This window comes from Ruditapes philippinarum, unplaced genomic scaffold (assembly GCF_026571515.1).
Source record: "Ruditapes philippinarum isolate M1 unplaced genomic scaffold, ASM2657151v2 ctg3712_1_1_1_1, whole genome shotgun sequence".
Classification (NCBI taxonomy): Eukaryota; Metazoa; Mollusca; class Bivalvia; order Venerida; family Veneridae; genus Ruditapes; species Ruditapes philippinarum.
Window position 1 is genome coordinate 78,450 of NW_026866645.1, and position 26,799 is coordinate 105,248.

Here is a 26,799-nt window from a genome sequence, read left to right on the forward strand (position 1 = left end):
AAATGTTATTTGATTTAAGAACAAGTGAAGTTGAAATCGTAGAGTAAAGTTGGATTCGTGAGTTCACGACGTTGTACTTCTGAAGTTGATTGTGAATTCATAAAAATAAAATCTTGAATTCGTGAAGTTGAAATCGTGAATTGTTGAATTCGTGAAGTTTCAAACGTGAATTCACGAGGCTGAAATCTTGAATTCCGTTATGTTAAAAACGTGAATTCACGAAGTCAAAATTTGTGAATAAGTACAGATGAACTCTGGAAATCTTGAAGTTGTAATGTCTCTATCGTTTTTTCGTTGATCTGACTCCAGGGTCTTGTTTTACTATTACTCGAGCACGCTGTCTTACTTCTTGTAACAGTTTTAGTTTTTGCAATATTGTTAATTTATCATAAAAAAATTTCACATCCTTTAATAACTTGTAACAAAGCATGATTGAATTACCCAATGGTAACAAAATTTTGATTATTTCCTTACAATTTTCTAATAAAAGTAAGATAAGAACGTCTATAAAAGCACATTAAAATCAATTCTGGCGTGTGGATCTAGTTTTTCATAAATGTTAAGTTAATATCACGGCTATCCCTTTAAATTTCAGATGTTATTTCTCTTTTATGTCAAAAACTCAAGTTTTTATGATATATAACAAAAGTATGAAACGTTCCTTTAATTGCAAATCTGTTTAAATATTATTTTAATTCAAAAGATGATTTATTTAATGACTTAATTTTGATAAAATACGTTATTGATGTACCATCAGAGTGACTCTTTGTTGTCTGTTGTATAAATAACTTTGGAACCATAAAAGAAAAACACCATGAATTCCAACAGATGACAATTTAGTAATAAGTCCTTTGTGTCATACCTGATCAAAAGTTTTGCTGATGTCACAAAAAAAACATTCTTGTTGTCTTGCCATTGTCTAAGGCTTCATGGAAGGAATTATTATAAATGATCGACCAATCAGGTTGGGAAAAAAATTAGTGGGCGAAAAAAAATGATTGAAGTAAACCGCCAATTCCTTATTGTCGTATAGAATATCTGAGACATTGAGCAGAGAATGAACAGATATTTTGTGATTAAAATGGAAGATAATTGTTTGTACTGTGGACCACTTATATAGCATTTTTGATTAGGAAAACTGTCTAATTTAAAAGTTGGCGGATTTTTTACCAATCCGAAGTTCGATTTTGAAGCTTGGCCAATTTGAAAAGACTTTTACAAATTAGTCGTTAAAATTTACCTTATTGTCACTTAAGTTAAGTAGGTCTGATGGTTATAAATTTTAGCTTCATTGTATTAAGACCCATTGTTGCAAATTCCCTGCCAATCATATTGTTCTATCTCAATGCATCATAATCTCCTCCTTCAGACAGCCATATCTCACGGGAGTGAGCATGACATTTTGGTTTTGTAAATTTAAAAAATGCAAATGTGGGGAAAATGATAACACATTTCTTGATCAAAGGCTGGTTCACCAACACCACTTTATACCCAACTACGTATTTTAAGAAGAATAAGATATATGATTCAAGAAGAAGTTTTAGTGAACTGAGTGGCTCATTTGGCCAGCCAAAACTGGTCATAAAGGTATAGGAGTTTACGTGGCAGGATTGCGGTTCAAGTCATGAAAGAAAGTAATGTTTTGATTCCAAGAATTACGCAAGGTCCAAAGATTGTTCGATTTTAAGGTCATAGTGGGCATTAGAGTTAGGAGGGCAATAGGAGAGTCAAATAACCTTTTGGAGGTGTGAGTCTCGAAATATTAACGTGAAGTCATTCAAGATTATTCCGAAGCTACTAAATTGTAAGATCTAAGAAGTGACGCCGGCACAGTCTTGATTCTACAAACAGAAGTCTATTCCAAAATGCGAAACTACTATTACAATTCATAAATAGTCAGAAACATAATAAACTATTTTGCAAGATGTAAAATAATAATAATTATAATTTCAATTATTCTACGGGAGACCTCTTTGCTTATGAATAATATCCATATTTCACTTTTAAATTAATAATATCATAATATTCAAGCCAACTTAAACTAAACCAAATCAGCACGGTGTCCAGTTATGGCCATCGCGGCACACACATACTCGAAAAAACAAAAACACGAGAATACGATGGTGAAAAGTCGAAATAACGAATCCACGATGGTGAAAATCTGAATTTCAATCATGGTTAAACACAACATTACATCCAATTTTCAAATCGGGGTGTGTTGCGGTGTCGACATTTTACCATTATTATAATTTCGCCTTTTCATCACCGTGGTCCGATTTTTCTTTATGATTATGGTATATATCGCAAAAGCATAGCTAATTCGTTAATCATTCATTGACTTACAATTGACTTGAAACAATGCTAACTGTATCTGTATGATATTTGTCCATTTTCACAAAAGAAATGCATTTTTATCATATTAAAAGTTTGGTATAATGTCGGATACATGTAAATTTTGTTAAACTACAAGCAGTTGCACAGTCCATTGTTTGTAAAAGAAGACTACACAGGAGTCGTATTGAATTATTGCAGCCGAATAATTGTTTTTTGTTTTCGTTGTTTTTGTCAACTCAGAAAGCATACAGAAAATAAGGAATGTTTGTCCTTTGAAGTAAAATGTAAATAAAAATATCTTGCAATAAAGCGAGACATTTAAAATTGGTCATGAAGTGAAAAGCTTATGTATGTATGTTAATGTTTTTTATATACTGTTTTTATTGACGACTCGCAAAATAAATCGTGTCATTCTGCAGTAAATCATGCGTCTTATTCAAAATCATATCCGATTCGGCGGCTTTGCAGCCGAATAATTGTTTATTGTTTTCGTTGTTATTGTCAAATCAGAAAGCCATACAGAAAATAAATAGCTTTACATATTCACGTTTTCTGTAAATTTTGTTTGTTACCTTCACTAAATAAAGATTCTATCATATTTTATGTCAGTTAAGCACTTCAATTAAGGTATTTGACATCATGATGTGCACATTAACATATTAAATCATGATAAAACGAGTACAGGACATATATGGTGATCGGTTGCTATACCCTATATCAGTCTTGCTAGACGAATAATTTCCGTTTAAGTATTTATTTATTTATGTGATAGTCTATCCATTAGATTTCCGGGATAGACGCTGTTAAAACAAATAGAAGCTGTTTTTTTTTTCAAAATTGAGACACTCCGAATGTTTTTTAATGTAGTAGTGATTGATGAGAATCTCAGTTAGGTTCTTTAAAATTTGTTAATTATATATCACTGTCGACATTTAGTCATTGTACATTAAACCTTGTAACGTACATATATTCTAGGTAAAAACAACGCCTCGTAAAAATGTGATGTTTGTAATTTTATTTTCAAACTATTGAAAGAAAGTAACAAGGCCTATACAATCATTCAGTCAGTCAATAAAAACAAACAATAAAAATGCACTTGGAAAAGTAGTGTTCATTTAACGAAAAGGAACTGAAGAAAATATATTAAGACTATTTAGTGCATACACGACATTGGAAATTTACTTAAAAGCTGTAACAACAGAAACAAGCAACTGTAATATGATTCAGCAATGTAATGTCTTTTATTATATTTCACGGTATTCTGTACGAAAGCGTTAACACTTAAGAAGAAATGATGTTTCAGATTTAAATCTGTATCAAGTTAACTTAAAAGAACAAGGAAAACCAACAGTCATTTATTGATTGACTGTGGGTGGTTGTTTTCATTGTTTTGGGTTTTTTTTTAACCGACGCTTTTTTCAATCACTTAATTCATTACTAAAAGTGTAGAGTGTATATATAAAGAAATAAGTCTACAATTCCAAAAGCAATAACAGAAATATGACACGTGAACAAAACACAAACTTGATAATGAGTCCTTTACATTGATAAAATTTATATATAATGTCCAATTTATATCTCGATAAATAAAAATGATTAAGAAAGACAAAATGACACCAAAATAAATGAAGTTGAACGGTCATTTTTTGGCGATATACATTTATCAAATATTATACCAAACTTTAAATATGATACAAATGCATTTCTTTTGAAAGAGGGGTAAATGGTACAGTTAGGATTGTTTCAAATTGAATGATGTACGAATTAGCTATGTTTTGATGGGAACCTGCAATTCAAGTACTGTGCATTTACTCTATCCGAAAAAAAAACTCAATTTATAATCGATAACTGAAATTGTTTAAAAAGAACGGCAAAATGACACCAAAATAATCGAAGTGTAAACGGTCAATTTAAATCTAAATGAAACAGCAGCATAATTATACTGAGCCTCGAACTCAAATTGTTATATATTATATTTTAAATAGTCTGAGTTGAAAACGTTTAATTGCTTTTCATATTTCAATCAGTTTTCACAGTCAATTAAAGATAAGTTTTATGAAAAAACGGAATGAGAGAATGAACTTTCGTTTTTCCATATATATCATTTTTATATTATTCTTATTTACTTATATATTCTTCTTAACAATGTTAAAAATCTATTACCGAAAGAAGAAATTATCCCGACAGAGCTCGATTCCTTTGATATATTAGTGAAACAGTGAAACAAATATGTTGCGTTATTTTATATGTCATAGAAATTTAAGCTTATGTTCGCAAGCGGACTTAAAATTCTTACATATTACATTTGTTTTGGGGATTGAAATAATCATAAAGCGGAACCTCAAGATGCTTATTGTACTCTTATTTCGCCCTCCAAACTCTAATGCACAGTATCATTTTAGAAATGACCAATCTTTTGACCTTTCACTTAATTCTGGAAATAAAAAATTACTATTTTGGTGACTTTAGCCTCTGTTCTGCAACACCAGCATCTACGGGTAAACTCCTATGCCTTTGTAACCAGTTTAGATTTGCTCAGTGCATCAATGAGCCAACTCATTTCACTGAAACTTCTCCTTCCATCATATCTCTTATTCTTCATGAAAACATACGTTATTCGTTACTAAGGTTTTTTGGTGAGCCAGCTTTTGATCAACAAATACGTTATCATTGTCCCACATTTGCACGTTTTTAATTTTCTTAACCAAAAAATCCGACTCACTCCAGTCAAATATTGTTGAACGACCGAGGAGATTATGATGCATTGAGATACTAATTGGAACAATTTGACTGGCAGACCATTCGCAACAATAATACTAACCAATTTGTCTTTCCATTTACATATACCATGTATAAATTTTCCATCCAACATATCCTTAATGAATTAATTACGATCAGACATACGGAACCAAAGTCGATATCAGGTTAAATTAAAAGACTAATTCTTAAACATAAGCGTAATAATAAAAAGACTAAGCTTCATAATCGAACTTCGAATTGACCAAAATTCCGCCAACTTTGAAATCAGATAGTTTCTCTAATTAAAAATGCTAAATCAGAATATACAGCTAAATCAACCCAGACTCTCATCAATTAAACATCAAATATATCAGTGACAACGTTTTTTTCCCATTATTGTCATATATGATCTAATCTCCCCTGCTCAGTGATATTTTATACGACAATGAGGAAAAGGCGGACACCTTCAGTCATTTCTTCGCCCACCAAACATTTCTCGACGAACCTAACAGGAACCGATACCACCAGTTTATACTTTCTGCTCAGCTCTATTATCATTTCACTTTGATCCATATGATAACGAACCATTATTATGAACACTTTACCTTGGAAAAGCCCCGATTTAATTAAAAATCGCGTCTTAAAAGAAATGTCGTCTCAATTAGCTGTTCCTTTGTCAAATTTGTTCATTCTTCTCAGTCTATCGGTACTTTTCCTACTCAACAGAAGGTTGCAAACGTATGACCAGTTCATAATAAGAATGAGACTAATTAGTAAGTATAGATATTATAGATAAGTTTCTTCTCTGCTCCATTAGCAAAGTTTTAGTAAAAGCTGTATACAAACACGTATTAAATCATATATTAAGCAGCAACATTATTGCAGAAGACTAGTCTGGTTTCCGCTATAAATCAATCGTTAGTTATCTATAATTTGTTCTGCGAAGCAATAGGCAATGGAAAGAAAATAATTTGAATCGTATTTTGTGACATCAGCAAAACTTTTGATCGGGTATGACATAAAGGACCTATTACTAAGTTTTTTTCTGTCGGAATTTTAGGTATTTTTCATCTGTGGTCCGTCCCAAAGCTATTTATACAAAAGGCAACAAAGAACCACTGCCCAAGGATCGTCAAGTTTTCTGGCAAACTATCAAATTTAGGTCAGTGTTCATCTTTTGAACTAAAACTACAATTATAGAGATTTGCAAAAAAGGAACGTTTCATACTTCTTTAATGTATCATAATAGTTCGAAATTTGTTTTTTGAAATAAGACAGAAATAACATTTTAAATCTTAATAAGTCATAGCAGTTGTAATAACTCAACATATCTTTTAACATGAACTGAATCCAGGTACCAAAATTACAGAATTCATTAAGAAAAAAATTTATGTATTCATTTAAATATGGAATTCATTATATACTGTTTTATGCGTTCCCAAGAAATTATCAGCCTGCACATTTTGTTACCATTTGGAAATTTAGTCATGCTTTGTTACTAGCTTATAAGGGCGTACACTTTTTCTTTAGAATTATTATTTAACAATATTGCAAAAACAAAAAGCTGTTAGTAGAACAGTGTGCTCGAGTATTTTCAGTGTTTGATAGTTGTCAAGACCATTAGGTCATATTAACGATATTTTTTTTTTCTTCGTGAATTCACAATTTTAACTTCGTGATTCACGTTTCCAGCATACGGAATTTACGAATTCACGATTTTTCGGATTCATGAATTCCTGATTTCAACTTCATGAATTCACAATATTAAGTTCATGAATTAATTAGTTAAAATTCATAAATTCACGTTTTCAACTTAATGAATTCACGATAACAACTTCACGAATAATTTAACGTCGTGAAATCACCATTTCAACTACACGAAATTACAATTTCAAAATCATGAATTCACGATTACAACGTAATGAATTCATGTTTTCAACTTCACGATCGTGAGTTCTTGAAGTAAATTCACAATTTCAAATTTGTAAAGTTTGAATTGTGAATGACTATAGTTGAAATAGTGAGTTAATGAAATTTGAAATGGTAAATTTATGAAAAAGTTGAAATTGAAAATTCATTAAGTTGAAATCGTGAATTCATGAAGATGAAATAGGGAATTCAGAAAAATGAAATCGGGAATTCATGAAGTTGAATTGTCTCCACCGGTCTTTAGTACATAATTCTGTCAAATTCAACATTAAAGTTCAGGGCATTGTCAATTATAAATGCCCCTGTCGAGCAATTGTTCTTCTGTGATATTTGTAGCCCAGTCAAAACAATTTTTCGAAAGTATTTTGAATAAATCTCTTTTTTGAATGGAATGGTGACAAATACCAATTGTTCAAACACAGACAGTATTCCTTGATAAGTGGTAGTTATTCATTTATTAAGCAATACTGTCAGCAATGAATAATATAATATTCATAAAATACTATCAATATCAGTTATGTAAATCGTAAGACAAAAACTGATTCAATACCAAATTAAATACCTCCTCTTTACACAGGATTAAATTACTAAAGTTTATATTTAGCTCGCGAAATAATAACAAAGTACATATTTTCAAAAAAGTTGCATCCCCAAGGCTTAACTTTAATGAGGAGCTTTTATAATACTATTTAAATTTTCAAATATATGATCCCTGCATTTTTTAGACGTGGCCTATATTGCTGATATTCTTTACTTGCACGGTTGAGTAGACATCGTTTGGTTTACGTAATACTGTATCACGATTATATAACTCTTTAGTGTTCTCAATGACATCCGTACGTTAGCTTATGTTACCTTCATTATGTGAACCGTTCTGTGTTTATTATTGTGCAAATATTTGCATTTTGTAAAAACAGATTTGCTGGATATATTAACGTGTGAGTAGTTTTCGTTACAATGTGAAAAGGCAAATGTCTGATAGATACTTATAAACTTTGAATGATAACGTTATCTAATTCAGCTAAGCAGAACAAAACCTGCTCCAGAAAGGCTGTATTGTGACCAGGGTTTGTCCCGTCTCCCAGCGTCTATCCGTACGGACATTATGGGATCATAAATATCTGTGTTCATTTCGTACATACTTGTACTTGTAGGGAAAATATTGCTTACGGGGTCCAAATACGTTGCTTATGGGATTTAAAAGTCAAATAAAATAAAAAGAAGAAGAAAATTCATACAGTCTACATAGGAAAACGTTCGTCGGTCACACTTATATTGACAACATCTTCTAAACCACTCGCTTAATTATATCAAAATTATATCAAACTGAGGATATGTTGCCTGCTTTTTAAATTTGTTTTTTTGCCGTCTTGTCTGTGATATGCAGGCTTCATAACCCCAGATCCCCTTCCAAAATTCCATTTTATTTAGTTCCGCCCATTGTTTTCTCGTTAAGGGTACACACATTATTTTACTTGGTGACCATACGCCGTCTTTCATGACACTACTGTGAACACATCTGGGGATGTTTTTAAATTTAAAATGTTACCATTTTTGTGTTTAAATGTTGAATTCTGCTATAGCCGATGCAAGGGGGCGTGGACGGTATCTTGCACTTTCCAGTACCGTCCATGAACAGTCTCAATCAAACCGAGCCTGCAACATTTTACAATTTTGCCGTGTTGGGCTTTTCTTTAGGCATTCTGTTTTTCTCTATTATTACTAAAGATCCTTTGGTAATCATCTTTTAAATAATAATATTGTTAACAAATGTAATCACTTCAAAATTGTCTTACTTTGATAATTTAACTTCTACCAAAATTTTTCAAATCAAAGCCTTCAGGTTGAATTTGGCCCCGCCCAAGGGGTCATGTATCGTATATCCTAAGTTTGTTCAAATCATGGCCCCCTATTTTCAATTGGTCCTGTCCCGGGATTTATTAAATGCATTTAGTACAAACTCAGAATTCCTCTATAAATCAGGTAAGGGTTAGATATTCGACATGAATCATTGTTCTTTAGACCTCTACAACGATGTTAAAAGTTACAAAACTGCCCCCTCCCTGTACAAAAGATTAAGGTTTTTTATTATAATTATAGCAAAATCTTAGATGTATTCACCTTACCTTAAAGCTTAAAGCGTTGGTACTTGGTATGAATCATTGTCTAGTACATGTCTACTAAAGTTGTTCTAAGTATGGTCCTTCGGCCCGATTTAACGTTATTTTTCTATTTTATTTATTATTGTACTTTTTGCGTCGAATCTACACTGTAGGTCATTGGGCGGCTTTTTTATCTTCACTGATGGAGGATGATTTGAGGTGCCCGTTTTTAACTTATTTCAGGCATACACGGGCACTCAATAGAACCATAAATGTTCCAAAATTGAAGAAAATATGGCATCGGATTCAATATAAGACCCTTCACAATTTTTTCAACAAGTAATAAATATTTCAATATTAGATAATATAAACAAATTAAATGAAGTGGTTGTGTTTTTTCCTATACACGTTTGAAATTTACTTACAAACTCGGTAGCCGATGAAGGGCCACTATCATGTCATTTCGTCTGTATCAAATATAGTCGATGTTTTCCCTGAGATTTTACAGTTGGTGCACTCAATTTATTGCGTATTTTAAAATAGCTTATTAATAAGTAGTTTTAGATATGTTCCACTTTACGCGTCAGATTGTTCAGAGATAAAATTAATTGTTATTATCGCACCAAAATATAGCCTATTTAAACATATTTGGTTAAAGATTATTCATCTTATGTTAGTGTATATTTTGATTATTTAAATTTGCGGTTAAGCATATTTATAGATTTTACATATCTAGAGTTGACTTCTAAAGTATTTCTTTTTACGGTCAACCCTCGACATTTCCAAATAATGTCTCGATTACACTGCGATTTTCCGTACTTCATCATGAACTAATCAGTCTTGTCTTGTGAGGAAACATAATCTTTGCTAACTTATAGGTATTTGATTCAGCTTTCTTTAGGTTAAGATACGAGCATCTTGTACACTGTTTCACGGAGAGAACAGACTTAATTTTGATAAGAATGATAGATTTGCAAAGCTGGCAAACTTATTATTTGTTGTGGAAATTACTATTCATATTTAAATTATTGTCTTGTTTCACAGGAAAATGTCATGGATCACTCTTTCCGGTTCAATACCAAGCACATGTCTGGTTGGCTTTGTTGTTGGACTTGTAGTTTACTGGTTGTTACAAAAATGGAAATATAATTATCCACCGGGACCTCCTGGACTGCCACTGGTTGGGAATGCACTGCGTAATTTGTTCAAAATTATTCTGTTCAAAATGTTTAATTCAAAATATATTAAAAAAGTGTTTTTATTTTTTTATTTATTTTTTTTTCATTTTGAAAAACTTATTTTTTCAAAATTTGATTGAGATGTTTTAATTTTTGAGTAGTTTTCAAAAAATCCCACCTGGATCATGAGTTGCTACTATTTTTTTTTCAGAAATCGATCCGAAAGGATTTTCTTAACAAGTGTTTGAATGGTCAAAGAAATATGGACCTGTGGTAACCATTCGCACAGGTAAAGCGTTTTTTCCCAATTTAATGTGAATAATGTATATTTTTGTATGTTTCACTTATTCGTGTGAATTGAGTAATATTTGTTATACAGAATGAAAAATTCTAATCGCTTTTTCTAAGCACTATAAATTAATTTTTATATTATCACAAGTATAAAACAGATTATATTATCAAAAGTATAAAACAGATTCCTTTCCAATTTTTGAAAATTCTGATTCAGCAATGTTTTGAGATAGTCCCTGACATGAATACGTGTTGACTTATCCATTACAACTCGTCTAGGTAGCATGGAAAGCATGCATCCCAATATTTTCATGTTTTGATGAGGTGTACGAGGGTTTTTCAAAAAGAAAAAGCATTGAGAGTCTTGCATATTCATATTCCATCAAATTTAGAATATTTTCATATGTATAGGAATCGTAAAATGTTTTCTACAATTTATGCATAAGTTTATTACTTTATTGTGATGAACGCGCGTTTCATGTGATATTGAATAACCATGGTAACACGCACCCGGCGCAGCACATAAACATAGTTAGTGAAGCTAAAAAAATCTGGAAACAAAGTGACCCCTCGCAAGCATTAATCACAACCAAATTACATAAGAATTGCAAACTCGGTTTGATTGAGTCTGTACATGAGGGTTAATGAATACTTGCAACATCCCTCACGCCCCATAGCACCGGCTGGAGCGGTACTCAATTCTCAACACTTAATAGTGCTGGTATCAATGATCCCGAAGGACCAGAAAAAATATAATAACACTGAATAAGTTGTACTTCTGGTTTATCAATAATTTATACTCTGGTTGTCCATATATTCAATCAACACATTTTATTTATATTGAAGTGACATTATATCTAAATTTGACATCATTTGGTCACGAGATGACATAATTATTTAGTTTTGAACAGCTGTGGTCATGTCATTAAATGCAGAAATACGGCATTCAGTAACAAACAGAAATTAGTGCGATCGGTAAAAAGTGCCAACAAATTGGCAATATTCTGTCAGATACATACAAAATAATAAAATTAAGAAAGGAAAATTATCCTGCTATCAGGACACACGTTTTCAGCTGGTACACTCAATTTAAAAACGGCGAATACAAAATGTCTCACAGGAACGTGTGAGGATAAAAGGACGTTAGTGAAAAGCGCTGTAAATGGATCGACGGTAAACGGTACGCGGACTGTCCGGCACTTTTTATGTCTGCTTCAGGTCTACTTATTCACTTCTCACTAAAGGATTGTATATAAGACGTTTCTATCAAACACCTTTTTATTGTATTTCATTAGATATACTTGGTTTTAATAAATTAATATAATAATGATTAACGATAATGATTAGTAATATTTTTTCCCCAATTTTGTTTTAATAAATGATACTTTTCAATCGACAAATATTGTCATTTTACCATGTTTACTGTATATAATCATATTGTTTTAGACACGTACGATAACATACATGTGTAAACATTATTTTATTATGTCAAACAGTATTGTTGACTTGTCGAAATATGGTATTGACATGTCTAAACACTGCCTTATTTTCTCAGATCACCGTGCTTTTTTATCCAAACTTTATGTTAACCTGCCTTAACACCGTTTCATTATGTGAAATAATGGTGGTATCTTTACAAATTATGGTTATGAACTGTTAAAACACTATTTTAATTTGTCAAACTGCCATGCTTTTATGTCCAAATGCAGATTCAACTTGTCTTTCTTCGTCTTATTATGCCAAATAGTCATATCATCTTGTCGAAACATGGTGATGACTTGTCTAAAATTACTATCTTTTTGTCAGTGTCATTTTATTTTATCAAGGTTCGGTGTTATTTTTACTAAACATTGTCCTTTTATGGCAAAGTATCTCTTTTCCCTTTCAAATGTGGTGTTTACTTGTTGAAACACATTATCATTATGTTATACAGTGGCGTTGACTTGCTAGTTTATGACGTTAACATGTCTAAATGCCGTCTCGTTATGTCAGATAATCGTGTTATCCTGTCCAGATGCGATGTTGTCAAAATTTATTTCTTTGATTACAGCCCCCACCCCCTTCCCCCGTTCTCCTGTGCCCTTCCCCTTTGTGGGCCGATTATTCTTTTCTTTGAATTCCTAATCAGTTACAAATTATTTATCATTTAATGATTAACCTGTCCGTGCTCTGTCTTTGCACTGTCCTGTTTTTGTTTGGGGTCCGCCTTGGCTCCTTGCCACTGGTTCATGTGGCTGGGTCATATGGGGGTTGCGTTCATTGAACGCCGCCTTTCCTTGTTGATCTTGTTTATCATATTTTAGTATCACGTGATCAGAGCCCGCGCGGAGCGATAAGTGATAACGGGACAGTTAAGCAAAATCAGACAGCGCTTTCTCAAGACAGAACTAAATTTGAAGAAATTTACACAATTATTAGACATAATAAGACTGTTTCTGTGTTTTACAAGAAAGTATCAAAGTTCGACGATAAATTACTTCTGTTTTACATTATAATAAAGAGTTTAGACAAGTCATTACCACAGTCATTTCGACAAGATACCGCAATTTTTGACTTTATAAGACTGAGTTTTAACCAGTCAAAACTGCTTTTTGACAAAATAGCATACAGTTTATCATAATAAGGCATGATTTAGCCCAGTCAACACTCCATTTCGGCAAGATAATTCAAATATTTGACATAAAAAGACAATTCAGTAGTGTACGTTGGCAAATTAACACAGTTGTTTGACACAATAAGACAATGTTTAGGCATTTTAACACCGTAAGTTGAAAAAATAACATGGCAATTTTATAAAATAAAGCTGTGCTTTTAATAGTCAAAATCAAATATCGACAAATGAACACTACTGTTTCAAATGATCAGACAGTCTTTTGAAAAAACAGCTCCACAATTTGACAAAATAGCGCGTCTAGTTGACATAATATGGCACATTTCAGACAAGCCAAAAATACATTTTGACATGATAACACTACTGTTTGAAATAATTAAACAATTTTAACACACGTCAACATCATATTTTAAAGAGATAAGACTACTGTTAGGTATAATAAGGCAATGTTTAGACAAGTCGACAAATTACAGTGGCATTACAACTCTTATATTTGACATAATAAGACGCTTTCTGGGCAAGATAAAAAAAAATGTGATAGCATGAGGCAGCTATGGCGTTCCATACACTTCGATATGGCGAAGGCAAACATTAGGCGGCATTTGACGGAAGCAGGAAGTATGTAGGGATGATGCAACAGGGGACCACTTTTAGCCAGGTTGGTGCGGCGCTTGGGTTACACCACATCGTCATCGCGGGAACCAGGAAGAGATACTTGCTACATGGTACACCCGCCAGGAGGCATGCTGGAGGTCGGCAAAGGGTCATAACACAAGATCAGTATCGGTTTTTGGTCGTTCAGACACGTCGTACAAGGTTTTCGACAGCAACTTCTCTTCGAAATGACCTTGCTAATGCTGCGGGGTCCGTGTTTCCACGCAAATGATACGTAAAGGCTGCGCGTTCAAGAAGACTTTGCATAGGTATCCCCTTGACGAGACGACATCGCCAATCCCGTTTGGAATGGACCATTGAGCATACACGGTGGACAATGCAACACTGGTGACACGTTCTGTTTACTGATGAGTCCAGATTCTGCATAGACTTCACAAATAGGCGTGCTAGAGTCCGGTTTCAGGCTGCAAATATTCCTGAGCATGACAGCTACGGAGTTGGGTCAGTTATGGTGTGAGAGGGCATCAGCTGGGATGGACGAACCAAACTGGTTGTCCTAATAGAAGCACATTGACAGGGCAGCGATACATAGACAACATCTTAGACAAACAGATAAGGTTGAATGCTGGAACAGTCGGCGATCAGTTCATTCTAATGCAAGAAAATGCTTGCTCCCATAGGGCCAGAGTGGTCGGAGACTACATAGAGAGTGGGTCTATTGGGCGCATGGACTGGCAAAATCGCTCACCTGACTCTGACTTAAATCCAATAGAACACGTGTGGAATGAGCTGCAGGTTAACATATCAGCTCGTCAGCTGCAACCCATGAACATCCAGGAGCAAAAATTGAGTAGTATATATAACTTTTAAATCTTCTGCTCAGTCGTGTTTACAATTCAAAGACATAAATAACGATTCACTAAATAAACACAACCCTGACTTCATTGATTTAAATATCCTTAATGTCGTTATCCCCTCCCTCGCTACGTGCATGTCATTAAGATGCACATGATTAAAGCTCCACTGCATCGTTTAAGGCGGCACAACTTAGTTTGTGTGAAGGTAGGAATGGACTAAAAGGTGGCAGAGACAACTAGAGAAGGTTCCTAAATGCTTGAGCTCTAAGTACGAGAGAAGGCTTGAATTGCGGTGCCCTTTGATGGCCACAGCGCTAACGCCCTTCATTATTGCCACTTGTTAATGAACGTGAAGGTTCTCACCTACGGTTATACAGTGACCTACGTTCAGCTAAGAATTCATTACTTTGGCTAATACCCTATGGAAGTTAAACTGAGGATCGTCTTTCTGCTGGTAATATGTCCTCTTTGAGAATTTTGCTGGATGGGCCCTCATTAAGCATAGACTATATACATACACAGAATTGAATTCTAAAAAAAAACGGGCAATGAGTTTTAAGCCCTTTATGACTGATAGGTTGCCTTTAATTGTTGAGGCGTAAAAAGTACAGCTTCTTCTTAACCCTGCGTGATCGTAAGAAGGGATTAAATTGCTTTGATTTTCGTAACACTCGAGGTTAGCCAAAATCAACTTTCCTGTTTAGACTCCATATGACCTAAACCAAACAAACGGAAATTTGTAAGAGTACAACAAGGGTTGCTATATGTTATCATCAAATAATCACAATCATCGTCATTATGATTACCTAGTTTACCTACATCATCATCATCGATCATAATTATCAAAGAATAAATGTTAGAATGTTTTCATTTGAATATAAGACTCCATGGTACTTTTTAGGTCCTGTACATTTTATAACTGTGAATACAATAGAAACTGCCTTAGAAGTACTTGTAAGAAAATCTACAGATTTTGCTGGGCGTATGTTGACACCATCAGGTAAGTTATTGTCAAGTTTTTTTTTACACCATGTTAGTATGTTATCTTAAAGTTGACAATTTAATTTTAAAGTTAATACACTTGTTTTATATCTATAAATTTATTCTGTTATTAAAGACGGTCAATTACACCTTATCGTCTCAATTTAAAATCAATATTGTCTCAAACTATACATGTTTAATACGTTATATAGCACCATAACTTGATAAAAATTGGAAACTATACGTTTTATGACGCGGTAAAATAAGATGGAGAAAACGGACTCCCTAAATCTACAATATTGCATGCCAAATTTTATTGAGCCGTTTCAATGGGTTTTCAGTAAAATGTTTCTTAGTACGCGTCTCTTTGCGCCGGTTTTAGTAGAATTAATTTAAGATTTAAACATGTGTATACCAACAAAGTGGCAACTGAATATTTATTGTATACGCAACAACACTATTTGGTTTTACACCTGGGAATCAAATATATACCTTTATGACATGATACCCTGTTAATTTAATTATTTAGCATTGAGATAAACAATATCGAGTATCACTCTGACAGCACGGAATGTCCAATCATTTTTCAACAGAGAAAAATTAAAAGTAAAAAACAAAAAGTTCATTTCCCCATTTTTCGGCACGCTGCTTGCACTGAAGTCAACATTTGACTAGTGAATAAATATTTATTTCTTGTAATTTATGTTTTCCCCGGACATTGGTCACTTTGTAACTTTTGCTTGCAACAAGTGACTGGAAAGAACTATACCCTAATAACTAAATCACACTCATTTGTTTTTTTTATACGAATTGGTGTTTTCCCTTACTTCAATAATATCTGATCACTACAAGGTTGTTCTAAATGTCAATTTCGTCAATGTCAATTTTTATTGACGACATAAAGAAAAGAAACTTGGCTTTGTATGTAGTCATACAACTGTTACTTATTTTACTTATTAGTACATCAAATTCATCTTTTATGTGTATCTAATCTTTTTATTCTTATACATATATATGATTACAAAAAGGAGAAACACTGAATCCCTAAAGAACGCTCAAACCGACACAATTTTGCATGCATTGAATATGTGTTCTCATCATTTATAATTGTGTTTTCTTTTTCAAAGTTGATAAGCTATCAAGTGGAGGGAAGGACATTGTTTTCAGTAGTTACAGCCCAACATGGAAACTTCATAGGGCAATTGCAACAAATGCTTTACGGTAAAAATTATAGTCAAGTGTTTGAAAATTTATTTGTTATTCACTTTATTGATAAGCTGTGTTCTAGAACCAGCTGTTTGCCCAGCAGAGCCAAATACACTATATGCATAATTATAATCATAGCCAATATATATTTTAAGCATTTCATAAAATCCTCACAAGTATCTATGGACTAAGGATTCGAATGACTTATGTACTACGAGATAAGATATAAAGTGCTCTTCTTACTCTTTACAGGCATTACATGAAAGGTAACGCTTTACAAACGCGCGTTCATGAAGCTATGAAGACAACATTTGTTGAGGTGGACAAACTACAAGGTGAATTCGATCCTGTAGAATATATCAACTTTATAGTGGGTAATATTCTCACTGGATTTTGTTTCGGAGGAAAGTATGTACTCTACTATATTGTTTGACATCTTCTCTTATTAAAATATACATTTTGAACGATAATGACACTTGCCGAAAACATTCTGCTTCTCGTTTGTCCCCCATATACTATGACTCGCCTTTTAAAGAAACAACAGAAACTGTTATAGGAATATTGTTTTGGTGTGTAATGCACGTCGAAGAATGAATGAATGAATGATTTTCTTTAGACCAGGCGGATAACCTAGGAAAGTGCAAACGCTTATTTCAAGTTGGGTCATTTCTTCAGCAGACTCCAGAGACAGCTATGAGATATCAAGGAATCCGGGAACCAGTCCTAACTCTTATTAAAAAGACCCCTTGGTTCTTTTAAATGCCCAGTGTATAGCAATGATACATGCAAGGATTACTTGGGGTTTTTTATCAGTTTACCTCTAGGTAAGTGGGAAAAGATGCAATGTAATCATTAACCTTTGGTTGTGGGTCCAGGAGCGAAAAGATAAAGTAACGATACCATTGCTAAAGAAAAGGACCTGTAGCCTAGGGCATTTTTATCATTTTCCATGTCCCTGCAGGAATTTAGTTCCCTCTAAAATCGCTAAAGAGTCAAAGAGTATCGAGTATAGTTTGACAACAAATCAAAATTAAATGGAAAGGGAGAGAAACAGATACAATCAACGTGTTGTATATATACTATATACCATTTCATATATTATTAAATGAATGTCTTTTCATATATTTAATGATATAATAATAGAATTATTGCATTTATTTATCACTGTAGTCTATCAACAGTCACAATCAAAAATAACTTTTCACAATTACAATTTTGCAGTGTTAATTGTTCTTCAATGTTTCTGTTTTATCTACTATATTTCATGCATGGCATGTACATATCATTTGACAAAAGGTACACATTTGAGGATAAAGAGGTGCATTATATACTAGAGAAGAGAGATCTTCTCTTTGATAAGCTTGGACTTGGAGCAGTGGAAGATTTTATTCCGGGACTTAAAATATATTTACAAATCAGATGCAACAAAATCCCTAGAAGAATTCGTTCACGAGGTTTTTGATGTTTATATTTCAAACAAACTAAAGGAGGCGGTTGAAACATTTGATGAAGGTATCATAATGATAAATAGCAGAGTACCAACCGTATAAATATTTGGTTTAGACTTTAAAGAAGCGCGCCTCCAGATTCATGCTTATTTGGATGCAACTTTTCAAGATATATTACAAAGTATACTAGTATATCGTCAAGTGAACAATGGAAGTAATTAAACCATTGCAAGTGGTACCTAAAATATACGAAATCTACCAAAAAAATATCGAATATGGAAAAATCGTCCTTATTGCGTTAGTCAAGTAGTAAAAATGTTGTCATAAATACTGCAAAATCAATCATCAGATGTATACAACTTGTTAATTATATCTTGAATTATGAATATTTTCACTTTTAAAATAACTTTGTACATTTTTCCATATGTTGATTTCTTTTACAATTTTATTTTGCTCATCTGGAGGCATGCGGCTTTAAGTCAAACTTACAATATACAATGTTTTATGGCGACGTAACATCTTTACTGAGGTCGGCAAGCTTCAAATATCTCGACCTTTTTAGTTTAACAATAGACTTCTGTTTGAGTAAAACAATTATAGCCTTCTGTAAGCTTGTATCATAATTTATCACATTCAAAGTTCCAGTCTGGATTCAAAATTGCAATAGTAAAAGGCAAGTGTTTCAACTCCCGCAGCCACAATCACTCTCACGGTGGAACATCTGCAGTTACATGTATGACTCTGTGAAATGCTTATTCTCTCATCAACATACCAAAGTAAAAAACGACCGTCTTAAAATATGACATCATACAAAAATCACAGTTATGATATACAGATTTTCCTTTCGGAAAAAATCTTGAAATATAGTTCCATTAGTATAAACCGAGATGTTCGCCAGTTTGTTGCATAATTCTTGTGTTCATTTCCAGATAAGATACGTCATTTTACCGACACACTGATACTCGCCCGTAAAGAGGCGCTGGCGAAGGATGGTGTCGATGCTAATTCTTTTACCGAACAGCGTCTAGCAATGACAATAGCGAACATTTTCTTTGGTAAAAAGCTTTTTTTGTTTCTGTTTTTCGTTTTTGTTGTTGTTTTTTTGCACTTTCGACTTCATCGAGTTTCCTTTAAAATCCAAATGACGAGAAGCCATTTTCTTTGTTCTTTCCAACAATAAAATGATTTTCAAATGATTTTCTAAATAAAGCTGTCCAATGTTCTAATGCTGGTCACAATTAGGGAGGGATTAAGGGGTAATTACATGAACAATGAAAATATCCAACGCCCATTAGACTATCATTAAATGTCAAAAGTCAAATATAATAGAGCGATGGATTTAATAAGATATAAAACGAATGGGATTACGCTTTTTACTTTCCTAAACTCTTTTCGATCAGAAAAGCAATGGCAGAGCAGATCTACATGCTCACTGCTCGAAAGGAATCTTTACGATATGAACTTAGTTTCATATTTATTTATTAAGAAGTTTGTTTAAGATTATATCTGCGATATACCGTACCCTGGATATTGCTTGATATTATGAGGACTTTCATCCCATTTCGCGACTTTGAACGGGAAACAAAGGTAAGTTCAGCCATGATATTTTGTCAATTTGAATTTGTTTGATATAAATTTTATAGAAAAACAACTACTTCGATAGGTTCTCTAGTTACTGCAATGTTGGAAATAGCTTTAAAATGTAATTAGGGGGTAAAATTCGTCTCTTTGCTCACATTATAAATGAGCTCGGATCAGTCAAATTTGATGTTTTTGTGCATATACTTCATTTAAAAGAAAATCTTGAATCGAATCAATTGTGATAACGATGATAATGTTTATGTTGTATATGTTCAATCAACAATTGAATCCCAGTTTACAGCGCATTTTTAGAATAAATACACATGTCAGTGTCACGAGTATTGCTTTTTAGTGTAACGAGTATTGGTAATTAATATCGAGTAAATGCGAGGAGTAATAACAGGGCATTTACCACATTCAATACTAAAAATTTCTTATTGTGTTTACTTATTGACACTATATATGTGCAGAATATGCAGAGTTCGGATGTACGTTACTGGAAACATCTGCAAATAATCCATAGACTGTGAGATTTTCATTCCTGATTATGAAAGAAGTCTGCAATGTCCTGTGTTTACAAAGTCCTCGTTGCTATCAAAGAATCAACTTTTTCAGAATTTATTAATAATTATTGCATATCTTACTATCAATAGAAACGAAATTAAATTGCATTGAAAGTGCATTGATGCTGCCTCAAGATTGTCAATATTAGCCGGTATTGGGCAAGTGTGTCAATATCTGATATCAACCCACTTCCTACTATTCCAGAAATCCATATAAAGGTAACTTTCGGTCATTTTACACCTGTATTCTAGCAACGGCAGACCGTGAAATGTGTTAGTCATTAGCCATGAGTTATGACTGCCGAGCGGGTACAACAGTCTGAAACCGAAAAATGAATTTTGATAAGATTATGATACAGGATAGCACATGCAATAATAAGGTTATGATACAGGGCAAGTTTACCTAAAGCCGAAACCGGAATACTTGGACGGCAGTGGCCCTCGGGCCAATATTTTACTAAATGTATCGATATCTTTCTTAAGGCGCTCTTGCCCTCTAAAAAACTCTAAATATGTTTTTTTTTTCTATTTAGAGATTTGTTTTCCTGATCACAGTTTCTTGAGACATGTATTTAAAGATTTTGATTTCAATTTTGATGGTTCTACCCTGCTTCCGACAAAGTTCAGGCGTTATCTTATAAGCACCCACTTTAATGTCATCCTCATTAACACGCTTAAACTTTATTTCATCAGAGGTGTGATTTTCAATGAAATCTCTGTATTTGTCCGTAGAAAAAGAACAGTAATAACACTGAAACTGCATTGTTTAGTCGAAATATTTGAATAGATATCATAAACAGTACATTATCAGCAAAATAAAATGGCCTAATCGATAAACAGACGAAAATATTTCACAAAAATATCGATTTTTCATTCTAATTTGCTCATTCTGTTTTGCAATACTCTGTACACTAAAACCTAATACTCGGTACACTTCGGTAATTTGGACTAAGCATACTTGAATTATGAATAATAAAAATTGCTCGATTCATTCTTTTTTATCATGGTAATATAATTATTGCTAATGGTTCTACAGTATCGAGGTCAATATTTTCTAGTGAGCAGCCGATCGTTTAGAGGTAGTTTAATCAATTTTACAAATACCTGTTTTACTTTGATGTCTTTAAGAGCTACAAGAAGTACCTCTGGATATTTAAAACCCGTTGAGATAATCAAAATAGCCATTAGTTTAGAAAATATTGTTTCTGAACTTACCTACTTTCCCCGTTCAAAGTCGCGAAATGAGATTAAAGTCCTCACAATATCGAGCAATATCTAAAATAGGTACGTTTAAATTTTAGCTGGTATAGACACATCAAGGTATACACTACAAGGCACAATACTTTACATGGTGGCCTTTCCTGATATACAAGAAAAGGTTCAAGAAGAGATAGACAGGGTCGTTGGTGAGATGATAATATTCCTTACATTTTCTTTAAAGATTTTTTAAACAAAATCGCATTTCCCCCGAAATGTAATATTTCTTTGAAATAATTCATTTATTAATATACTAATGTCCCCAAACAATAGTTTTTGTAGCGAACGTCCTTCCGTCCGTCAGTCTTTCCCCTATATTGTCATTTATGGATGGATTTGAGCACATTTGGACAATTTGTCAAGTACAACATCTAGGCCTGAAGTTTCAAGGTCAAGGTCAAACTTCAAAGGAAAGTTTAATAAATATGCATTGAAGATCGTTTGATACAAGCAAATGATTAACAATTCTGTAAATGAAGAATGAATTTAAGAATCATTATGCATAGATGTGAACGACGTGCATAGCGCAAGCATTTGGTTTCTACCTCAAAGGTCAAGTTTGTTCACACTAAGTCTTGTAGATTGTAGATAAAAGTCATGATATGAATTTTTATAAATAATTTGATATAAATGATTAATACATGATCGTGCATATAGGCCAAAAAACTAGTTTAAATGTTAGGGTCATACTTGTATGTCACACTTGACAATTGTGAAAATTTTGTCTTTTTTGGGGCAAAGCTTTGTCATTCATGTGTGGATCTTAAAATAACTATGCATCTATGCATAAATATGTTGCATGCCATGATGATATGTAATGGGGATAAGTGGATAAGTTAGCTCAGTAGCCTTAAGGTCAAGTTTATACTTGAATGTCAAACATCATGACATGGAGGTGCATTGATAGCCATGCCCAGTCCATGACTTTTGTCATACTGTGACCAAATTTATAATACCTTGGTGTAAAGAAACAGTTTGTGATGAGTTTGTAACTAAACGATCAGGGTCACGCTAGGTATTTTATAGTTTCATAAAAAGAACACCGATGGTTATATCCAGTCATCAATTCTATCATCCATAAAGGGATTTTGAAACAACTAAACATACTTCTGTGGCACGTTAGGAAAACTTCTCACATTTAAAGACCATGTTAACAGTATAAAACATGATGAATATACAGTGCCATAATTGTACATTGATGGTTGTGTAGTCATATTTTTGTCATTCATTTGCGGAATTTAAATAATTGGGCTAACTGAGAATATAAGAAAATATTTGTTAATGTTTTTATATTATGGAAACACTTTTTTATAGAAGCCATGCCTTTGATGCAAGTCGGGTTCATGGCAACTCTAATTTGCCCTGCATAGTGGTGCATTTATTGTCTCAACAACAATTCTTCTGATTTCTTTTCAATGAGAGTAATATAATGAAAATAGATACTATTTTGTCCAGCATTATAATATAAACATTCACAGTGTATCGTACAGATGGTTTGTGATTTATTACTCAGTCATAAAAATTAAGTCCTTTATTTGATACTTAAAACATCATATAGAAATGATATATTTTTATTTCCTTTGGTGAAATAAAGGCAAGGACAGATTACCAGGAATTGATGACCTGCCAAATTTGAGTTACACAGAAGCTGTGCTTCATGAAAGTATGCGTCTGTCACTAATTGTTCCTTTAGGAATACAACACATGACTCTTTGTGACACTGAAGTTGGTGAGCGGTTTTTGATAATTCTATTTTCCAGTTTCGGTTAATACAACAAAAAATATTTGATTTATTTTTAGATGTTCTTTGTGTTGCCGGTCTTAGAGTTTTATATACAGTATCTGGGCATGACGGTCTGTAGGACAGGGAAAATCATTGGAGGCCAAACTTGTTTTGCATAATATATTGTTTGTTCCTTAGTTTCGTTGAAATTTTGAACCTTCTCATCATGCAATATTTATTTAATGATTTTCTCTTGTTTGAAACGGTGTACTGTGTTTTGCAGGTGGTTACAAAATTCCTAAAGGAACAGCTGTGAACATCAACCACTGGGCCTTACACAACGACCCAGATGAATGGGAAGAGGTCGAGCGATTTATGCCAGAAAGATACTTGGACGAAAACGGTAAACTTGGGCCTAAACCTAAGAATTGGTTGCCATTTTCGGCGGGAAAGAGAGTTTGTCTTGGGGAATTTGTAGCCAAACCGGAACTTCATTTGATCTTTGCAAGTTTGATGCAACGCTACAAGTGGAAAATGGTATCTGGAAAGTGCCCGAATATGGAACAAATTGGATACTTAGTAAATAGATACCACCCAAACAAAGTCATTGTTGAGAAACGACTATAGACTCAATTATAGCAGGAAAGCTTCTATATTCCTAAATGGCGGTAAAAGCTTTATAATATGACGTTTGTGCATATTGTTTGCATATTTATATCATGTATAATCATACGCAGACCATGAACATTTTCCTACGCCGGTCAAATTATTTTTATATATTCCCACTTCTTATGTATTCAGGATTGCTATTTTGGTACATTTAATATGTCTCTGTTCATATTTCGTAATCGTATGTTAATATAACCTGATTTTCATTTCACGCAACACCAAAACGAGCTGTTAAAACTCAATGATGTACAATTAAACCAACTGAATAAATTCATTTCAAGTTACAACGGAAGAAAAAACAGGATATATTTCATTAGCAAATGGGTGTAAGTAAGGGTCATTTATAACAATGGGAATAATATGTAAAAATAATGTAACATTAATTTGTATTACAATGAATGGTATCAATATTTCTTTAATGGTCCATTTTAATCCGGGACAATTTTCTATTGTAAAAGAAAGTACACTGAATGTTAATGATGAGCAATGGAACTCAAATAAACTCCATTAGACGAGAAAGTAAAATATATTTATTTAGCCTCTGTGACACAGAATTTATTATTTCATTATATGTCGTGATAGCTTTATCTTTTGTAGCTTAAGTCTTCAACTTGTTTTATCTGCACAAACATGTCAGGTTTTATTGCTAAATCATTGTTTCAAACATCATCATCATCATCATCAGTTGACGTCCTAATTAGCTGTAACAAATGAACCAATAAAAATAAAACGAGCATATTGTTTATTTCCAAGGAAAGCATAAAAACATGTCATTGACGACATAAAAGTAAACATATTCTGAATTTAGCAAAATACATTTTCTTTGTTTGTTTGTTGTTGTTTTTAGTTTAGTTTTTTTCTTCTTGGCAAGTCTGATCAGAGCTTTAGAATAGTTATATCTAATTAGTACCCTGATTATGCATTCAATTTTCAGATATTTATTATAATGTCGTATACGATATATTTAAATGTAACCTATTAATATAATGGATTTAAATACAAAATAAACGATACTTGTTGTGTGAGATTCTCAAAATAAAACAATACCTCTAGTCTAAGAGTGAAAAATCAAATATGTTGTATAGTAATATAAAAACACCTGAAAAATGTTGTATAATATTATAAAAACACCTGAAAAAAGCGTATTACATGTACTTAAGTCGTTACATTTTAATTTGACGAAGATAGCCTAAAATATTCGTTATAATTTCTAATCAATTACTTAATATCTTATATTATTTGACCCACTGTATGAACAACATTTATTCTAGAACCTTTAGTTTATTCAGAACAATTGAAAATCAAGATCAGATATGCTTATTGTTTTTTATTGTTTGTTTGTTTTTTTTAACTTGCATATCTTATAAGTTATTTAGTACTTACTATGGAGTCGCTGGTAACTTTCTTGGCGGCCGGTTTTTTGTCCTTTTAATATTTACAATTTTAATGCCAAGTTTTATATTTGAACGGGTGAATATATTTTTTCCTACACCCCGACCAGACTCTTAGGAGAAAATTCTGTATACTCGATTTTTAATATTCAATGAACAGAAACATCAGCTGTTTGCACAACACAAAAGGCAAAGAGGCAAAGCAAACAATTTTCCTTTCCAATCAGTTTTTATCACGCAAATATTGTGTTCATGTTCGTTGATAATGTTTTTTTTTTATCTCGTAACTCTTAAAAAGCATATTACCCAATAAAACCTCTTTACATTAATTTAACAGGAAATTATAACTATAAATTTGACACAATTGTATCTCTCAGGTTACTTAAATGGAAAAACTGATATGTGTCGCCGTGCTTTTTGCAATCTGGATTTTAATATCCTCATAAAATGTACAAGAAAATATTTTCAAATATTTATAACTTTTAATTTGGTCGACAAATACTCAGTTTAAATATAAAGGTTATACAATTTAGAATATTTAAAATGATTCAAGTGGCTCATATTATTTTTATTTTTTTTTGCCTGTTTGACTTCTGATGTACAAACTCAATCAAACCCAGTCTGCAGTGTCCGTGTAATTTTGCTGTTTTTGATGCTTCAAAGGGATCATTCAGACATTGTGGCGAAAAAATAAAATCTCCTTTGTTTTTCATTTGTCTTGTGTGCTTATATTCTGTACCATGTTTTATAAAGACTGAACACTTTCGTCCCTACCATGAATTAGTATTTCAATAAGTTTTTTTAAGTCTCCATTTGTATATGCATCGTTATTGTTATTTCGTTCATTAGTCATTTTTGGTTTTCGTGAATTGATGAAGTTGAAATTGTGCATGAATTCGTGAAGATTAGATGAATTCAAGAAGTAAAATGTCACCACCGGCCTTTCGTACCGTACTTATATACATAAGAGTATTCACATTTCAGACTCAAAATTTTACGAATTTGTTTTAAGAACTGAGTAAAGTGATGTTATATTTCACACAGAAACATAAAGATTTGAATTATTCTGGTTGAAAATTTCGTTTTATTTCAGATTATTATTTTCAACTTCTGCAAATGTAAAATAATCCGAAAAAGTGTGATCCTTCGGAAGCATTAATCATAACAAAATCACATAAAAATTGCAGGCTCGGTTTAATTGTGAGTCTGTACATGAGCGATAATGAAAAAGTGCAACATCCTTCACGCCCCCAAGCACCGGTTTGTTTCAACACTTAAAAGTGCTGGAACCAATGATCCCAAACACCGGGTACACGGGCAAGGG

General features: G+C 32.8%; 2 protein-coding genes and 1 long non-coding RNA gene across 3 annotated transcripts; all 3 read left to right on the plus strand.

Moving 5' to 3' along the window:
• Positions 1 to 10,493: 10,493 nt before the first annotated feature.
• Positions 10,494 to 16,859, plus strand: LOC132733199 (uncharacterized). Its single transcript, XR_009626141.1, has 3 exons — positions 10,494 to 10,571; positions 15,558 to 15,656; positions 16,765 to 16,859. It is a non-coding gene; the product is annotated as an uncharacterized LOC132733199 (long non-coding RNA).
• A 231-nt stretch (positions 16,860 to 17,090) lies between these two features.
• LOC132733198 (cytochrome P450 1A1-like) lies at positions 17,091 to 18,355 on the plus strand. The gene is made up of 2 exons (XM_060719797.1): positions 17,091 to 17,251; positions 18,140 to 18,355. Exons 1-2 carry the CDS (start codon positions 17,103 to 17,105, stop codon positions 18,303 to 18,305), a joined length of 315 nt encoding a protein of 104 aa, XP_060575780.1. The 5' UTR covers positions 17,091 to 17,102; the 3' UTR covers positions 18,306 to 18,355.
• Positions 18,356 to 21,783: 3,428 nt separating this feature from the next.
• Positions 21,784 to 24,348, plus strand: LOC132733214 (cytochrome P450 2U1-like). The gene is made up of 3 exons (XM_060719814.1): positions 21,784 to 21,841; positions 23,287 to 23,421; positions 23,699 to 24,348. Exons 1-3 carry the CDS (start codon positions 21,784 to 21,786, stop codon positions 24,040 to 24,042), a joined length of 537 nt encoding a protein of 178 aa, XP_060575797.1. The 3' UTR covers positions 24,043 to 24,348.
• Positions 24,349 to 26,799: the final 2,451 nt, after the last annotated feature.